Source organism: Balaenoptera acutorostrata, chromosome 3 (assembly GCF_949987535.1).
Source record: "Balaenoptera acutorostrata chromosome 3, mBalAcu1.1, whole genome shotgun sequence".
Classification (NCBI taxonomy): Eukaryota; Metazoa; Chordata; class Mammalia; order Artiodactyla; family Balaenopteridae; genus Balaenoptera; species Balaenoptera acutorostrata.
Genome location: NC_080066.1, coordinates 71,472,054 through 71,478,936, shown reverse-complemented (window position 1 = coordinate 71,478,936; position 6,883 = coordinate 71,472,054). Strand labels below are relative to the sequence as shown.

At 38.2% G+C, this 6,883-nt stretch overlaps 1 protein-coding gene across 8 annotated transcripts in view; it reads right to left on the bottom strand.

Annotated features, from left to right (window-relative positions):
* Nucleotides 1-2,315: 2,315 nt before the first annotated feature.
* Nucleotides 2,316-6,883, bottom strand: part of MEGF11 (multiple EGF like domains 11) — a 415,557-nt gene continuing 410,989 nt past the window's right edge. For 5 of the 8 annotated variants that reach the window (XM_057543621.1, XM_057543627.1, XM_057543622.1 and 2 more), the window contains 2 exons: nucleotides 5,797-6,003; nucleotides 2,316-5,157 (listed from right to left, as the gene is read on the bottom strand). In XM_057543621.1, the coding sequence (XP_057399604.1) occupies nucleotides 4,997-5,157; nucleotides 5,797-6,003 (368 nt within the window). In that variant the 3' untranslated portion in view covers nucleotides 2,316-4,996. Of the gene's footprint in view, nucleotides 5,158-5,795; nucleotides 6,004-6,883 lie in introns of those variants that run through there. The other 3 variants (XM_057543628.1, XM_057543632.1, XR_009007618.1) reach the window with 2 other exon arrangements.

The following is a 6,883-nucleotide window of genomic DNA, read 5'->3' as shown; positions in this document are numbered from 1 at the left end:
TGGTCTTATAATAACTTGATTAAAATGCTATCTTTATTTCCATGTTAACGCCATTAAATAAGATGAAAGCTTTCAGAACATTTGCAAAATGACTGTCAGTTTTAACAATATGCATCAAAGTACCATATGTACTAAGCGGGGAGGAGCACTTGAGGGGCTGCTATGTCAACTGTGAGCTGAGAACTGCTGTTTTTTGGCTTTTACTGTTAAAAGAAAATTCTGCTGGCTTTTAATATATACTTTGAAATATATTCATGTTTGGGAGAGAGAACCTTTAAAAACATTTTGTGTTTATTTATTTTTTTAATCTCTAAGTGGAATCTAGTAAGGTAGATCAGTCCATGGACTGATTCCACCAATAGAACCAATGATTAAATCCAAGTGTATAGGTTTATGTGTGCACACACATGATATAAATGGCATTATTTGTCTATTAGGATAGTAATTATTAGTAAACATTTGAATTGAATTATTTAACATTATTAAGCATAGAATTGATAGGTCCTGGCACAGATGTCATGTATATTGGCTGTTAACTACTATGTTATCAGTACCAGTGATGGTGAAAATTAATAGCCAACAGGATTCCTTTCCTGTGGTTGAGTCAGTAGAACTTAACCTTGGCCCCAAACCACAAAATCTCAGACCCTGTTATCCACATCCTAATGAATAAGCGTATGGCTTTTAGCACTCACTCCTAAGGTTCTGGAGGGCCATCTGCTGGGCTAGACAACGGCCTGGGAGGCAGAAACTGGAATAAGGAGGTAATCTGACAACCGGCGCTGCAGACCAGAGCTTCCTCCTTCTCTGGGTTTGGGTTGGACCACTGCTCAGAGTCTTTCTAGCTCTGCAGGTCAGGGAAGAAAATGTATAATCACTATCAGACTAATCACCAGGGTCCTCTATTTATCCCTGCCCTTCTATAATTGCTACATTGTAAGATCTACAAGGGTAGGGAAAGTGCTTTGTTCATACTTACATTCCTAATATTTATCCTTCCTACAACCCCGTGTCAGAACAATAAGGAAGGACCATCTAAAAGAGTGAAGGGGTAATCCTAGGGTTCATTCTAGTTTAGCTTGGGGGGCTGTAGTCTGAGAATTTTACCATTTAGATTAAACATTTTAAATATTGTTACATAAAATTATTACATAAATCATATATAATTATTATACACCGTATAAATAATAGTATAATGAATCCCTTATGTATCCATCATCCATCCCTTCTGAGAAAGATTTTCCATCTTCTGTTGCCACATACAGATTAATTGGGCCTCTTCTGTCTTCCCTCTGGCTGGATGAATGGCTAATGGTATCATTCTTGAATCTCCTGTATTGAGTGCACAACTTGCAGTGATTGAGTGCACAACCTGCCGCCTTTGGTTGTCATTTATGCTATTGGGTGGTATTCTGAGCCTCGTAAGTCATAATCTTAAAGCACTCAGTAAATACCTTTATTAGCCTTATAACCCTTGATTATGTTTTGTCTTTCACTCAGATGTCAAAGCCCTAGCCTCCTGGCCTTTGAGGATTGTCTGTTAGATCTTTTCTGAATGAGTCTTAGCCTCTAAATAGCAAAAGTTCTTGGTTAGACATTTTATTAAGTGGAAATAACTTTTGAGTATCATGTAAGCCTTGTGAACTGACAAGTTGAAAGGTTTTAGTTTGACTTAAGTATGAGGATTACATACAAAACTTTGAAAGTATAAGGGAGAAATTTTAAACTTATACCATTGAATGCATTCAGTAAGCTATTTTTTAGCGTTTGTATTTTATTACAAAATTAATTCTGCTGCTGCTTTACCAGTTAGGTCACAAGGATATGTTTTAAAAGGTCCTAAAACAGATGCACCCAGAGTACTGTAGTGGCTGATAACTTCTGGTGGACAGCTCTTCATTGCACTTATGCTAAATAGGTGGCCCTTACACTTGCCTTTATTCCTTTCCATAGAAGTACCTTTGTGTCTCTGGAGCTGAGCACAAGTTGTAATAGTTGTCTTTGAGTCCAAATCTTTGTGAAAGCAGAGAAATTCTCTATTTGAGTATACTGATGTGTATGAGATATTTCAATAATTTTTGGACATGAATAAGAATGTGTTGCTCCCATTCATTACTTTAAAGGAAGAGACTCTCTTGTTATAAATTTGATAGAACCTTTTCACTTTATTTTCAAACATCTATTGGGATGATTTTCACTTTTCTGGCTGTCTAGAGTGACCACACAAAATGTAAGTTAGTTCTACCTTTAAACCTAAGGTGTAGATTATAGACACATTTTCAGTTTGCAACACAACAGTGGGCATTCTTGTTAAATTAGTTTGAGAAATTCACTTTATTTTGTACAAGGTACGATCCCTCTGCACAGTGAACAAATATATTACAAATCTGGGTTGTTTAAAAAAGTATTGCCATTTCATAGTTGCACTTATGCTATTGTACAGTAATTGTGTTTTTCTTATTCATTTGAATTGTATGCACATCACTTTGAGTAAAAACTTAATTTCTGTAAAATAATTGAACAGATTTTTCCATGTTGCCAATAAAATGCACAGTGCACATGTTTAGGTTGACCATGAACCTATTTGTGACAGTGCTAGACAGAAGTTCCTAGTAGGTGCTCTGTTAAATTGGAATGTCTTTTACCAGTAACTCTTAGATATGTGAAGGCAGCTGTTGTCACAATAGATTAATCACACCCTCTGCCTTTCCCTTCTCCACTGTATTGCCTGATTTGAGTTGTATTACATTTCTTTAAAAATCATAGAATGCTAAAGCTGAAGGGTTGTCAGAGCTCCCTTACCTTTCTCTGCTTCTCCCTTTTTTTCAACACATGGGAGAAAAAAAGGAACCCAGAGAGGGCAAGTAACACTCAAATCTCGACCCAATGCTTTAGCAATTCCACCATGCCACCTCTTGCTGAATTTTGCCAGAAGATACTTGGCAAAAAAGAGGTGAAACGAAACTTGAGTGCTTGTTTGCAGTTTGCCAGGCAGCAGTTATTGTACATGCAGGCTAAGGGAAGAAAATAAAACCTGGGATTGAGACGAAGTTTCTCCTTGCTGATCTGACTTCACCATGCTTCTTGATCCTTACTTGAGAAAGATATTTGAGCACTTGCTGCCCTGAAATACTGAGGTAAGTCTCTTATCTATATTTCTTCCTATATATGTATGAGAAATATTTACTTGGGCCTACAAAGTAATTTTCTAGTATTTATATTTTAATAAGGCCTTTTTTGAAAGTAAATTTGCTATTGCTGATCACTTGCTCCCATGCATACATGCAGCATTCATGTAAGTATTATATTTTCCCCTAACGATAAAATTTGCTTAAGCCTTGAGTGAAGTGGGGGAGGGAGGATTTACTCATTTATTTATTTTCTTGCTTTTGCTGGTTATTGCCCAAACTAATGGGTTCCATGGCAGACTTCCAATGTGTATCAACGGCTTCAGAACTCCCACATTTCCTGTAGCAGCTGTTCCAGCTTTGCAGTCATTTACAGTCACTTAGTTCCTCTTCTGTATACCTTTTTGGAAGTATTTTTTACTGCCTGGACTGTTAATCAGAGAATGGAGTGGTATAGGGTGGTCATTAGTTTCCCTGCTTTGCCCTTTTGGTCTTTAATTCTTGTGAGGAGGTCCTCTTTAGGGCTTGGGAGAGGCTCCTTTTTGACCCATCCGAGCCCCAGTTTACTTATATTCATTAGAGTGGAAGTATAGATACACCTGAGTACTGGGATCTGGAGCATTAGCTCATTGTAATACATTTTTGGCCATGTCAGTAGGTGGTCCTTTGAAAGTAGAAGTACTTCATATACTTATATGTTAAGTTTTTACATCATGTTATAGCAATTGATTACAGTCCATTCTTCTTTGATCATTTCATTTAGTTCCATCAAAAAGCATAATGTACTTAAAACAACTTAAACTTCCTGTATCCACTTTTGTCTAATTTCCTCTACACTTTTAGGTTCCATACTACATCAAGCTCAAGATTTATGAAGATACGCTTGACAGCATGTACTCTTCTGAGTCAAGGAATGCCACTCAAATAAATTCTGGAGGCCGAATAACCATTTTTAGGGATGTTTAATTCTTACCAGTCTATGACTGCTTGCTTAAAGGCATCATCTCAGAGTTCCGTTTTGCATGGAATAACTCAGGTGTTGGATGGACTAAGGAGATATGACAAGGCCAGGACTGGCTTGCAATGTTCTTGAACTTTGAATTGGCAAGATTTTGTAAAGCTGGCCTAGAAATCATTGTTTGACTGAAAGCGGCTGTTGCACTTTGGAAACTTTTTTTTCCTCCTACTACCACCAGGGGCAGAAGAGGGAAAGTTAATTTGTATTCATTAAAGTCTTACTTTAAAAAATGGAAGTTGTCAGCATTAGACTGTATACTAAACTCTGTAATCTTGGCAGTTATAATTTGATTGACTTGACATATATGTACAGGTACTTTAGGATTGATATTAGCACAGTTTGTGTCTATGTACTAATTATCTTAGGTATAATTATCTTAGGTATAAAACAATCTAAGTGACGGTAACAGGAACCAAAAGCACATATACATTTCAGGTGCTTTAAAGTAATCCCTTCTCCTCCCCAGTCCCCTTTACTCCTAGGAAAATTGGTAAAACCTATTCTATATGCTTTCTAAGCATCATGTTTCAGATAATTTAATATATAAATATTAATATGTATATATTTAGCTGATGTTGATGAGTAGCTTTATCTTTATGTTTTAAAAGATCATATAATCCGTGGCATTTGGGATTGGGGGTGGGTGGGTGGTAGAATTTGCTTTTGAGAACGGACCTTTTGAACAGTTACCCCAGTCCCACTTGGAAGCTCTTCTTTAGTTCCAGGTGAACGTTATAACTAACACGCAGCTGGAGTCAGTTTGTACCATTATTTCAAGTCAAGGGATTGTCTTCTTTCAGAGAGTCAGAGAATATTCAGCAGAGCACATTGCAAGAGAGAGGCTTATCCCTCAAGACTGCTTGTCCTGGGACGGCCCATTGGCAGGGCTCTGTCTTACTGGGAGGAGGTTATAATGACCAGGAATATGGCTGTTCCTAGGTAGGTCGTATGGATTCTGGATATAGCTGGAGTTACAACCACGGCCTTCTTGGACCACACTGACTGTGGGCTCTAAGGAATATAGTGAAAAATGAGTTCAGAGAACAGATTAGCTTTGGTTGCCTTGCTGGGGGGAAGAGAATTCTATTTAACTTGGTCAGGGGAGAAGCCAGGGGTTTATGATAAATGTATGAAGGTTAGGACTGAGGCTTGTTCAAGAGATTGAAAACCTAAGTGAGTGTGCTATCAGAATCCCAAGCTCTGGTCAAAACCAAGGGACTTAGAATATCCTAGAGGTAGGGGTCAGGGGTTGTATCAGTGAGCCCAGGGACATGGGTTAAACTGGGAAAAAGTAGAACGAGGTGATTTCGAAACTTGCAAATGTCTGTTCTGATTGTTTTTTTTTTAAACAGGAATTTGTGTTAACAATCAGTTGAAGTGTATGTGTTTGTGTGTATCGACTCCCCACCCCCAATATATCTGCTTCACACGTAGCCTTAGTGTTTTTTTTTAAAAGCAGAGTTGGCACAAGAATTTGATTTCTTGTATGAGAGAGGAGGGCAGTCCTGGGAAAGACAGTTCACCTTGGATTCCTTAAAAAGCAACAAAAGAAGGGTGCATTTTCAAGACGGGGACTGGAGAGGGCTGTTTTTACTTCAGATGCTGTACGAGTGCCCTGATTTCACTAAGTTACTTATTTGAGACACCTACCAACTTCATATATATTTTTATTAGATGTCGACAAGGATGGCACATCTGTGTACGGAGACCCCGTGTGCACAGGCGACTTCATTTCTACGTAGCTGCTTTCTGGAAACGTGCAGGTGAGGATGGGCAGGTCCTTAATTGTGGCATAAGGGTTTTCACTGCTATTCAAGGAACAAGTGCTAGAACTGCATACGGATTCTTTCATGTAATCTGCAAGGCAAGAGAGATTTCTTAGGACAAGCAAAGACATAAGACTTAATTTAAAGACCCAAAGCAGAGTACAGTTTATGTGCTTTCAGGATCGCGAAGTTGTAAACACCTTTGAATAATCCAAGATTCACTTACTAAATACGTTAAGGAGTGCTTTTCTAGGTAAGCAGAGTTCTAAAGAAATATGTTTTTGGAGGGATAAGAACATTTTTGTTTTAGTAGTCAGGTATAGCACCAGAAAGGGATTAATTCAAGATATTCATAATATGCTTTCACATCTGTTATTTAACTTTTACAAAATCTTGCAAGGATAGTTGACTGCATTTTATAAGATGATGGTCCAGGGAGATGAAGTGACTTGTCTAAGGTCATATGGCTCATGAATGGCAGTGCCAGTACTTGAATCCATGCCTTGGGACTCTTTGGCCTGTGTATTTTCTGTGATATCATTTTTCTGAATTCTTTTTGATGACTAAGCTTAGGTTCAGAAGAAGTAGGTGTGTGATTTGGCACAAGTGCCAGCAATTTGGCAACCTTTAGGCAGCAAACAGGTAGTATCCCTGCTCTCGAGAAGCTCGTGATCAGAGGTGGGGCAGACTGAAGTGTAATAGAGGTTTAAAAAACACCTGGGTCTCAAACTAGGCTTTGGAAAGTTCCTGTTTTCTAGCAAGTCTGCAGTATATCTTCTGGGGTCAATTACTCCAGTTCTCATGAACGCTAACTGAAATCTATTTTAGCAGTATCTTTCTCTGATATTAGGAGAACTCATGCTGCTTCTCCTGTCGTCTCTCAGGTGCATCATCCCCAAGACTTCAGGGTGTATTAGGGTACAAAAGTTGCAAACTGGTTTCCAAATATGAAGCAAGGTAACTGTAGCTCA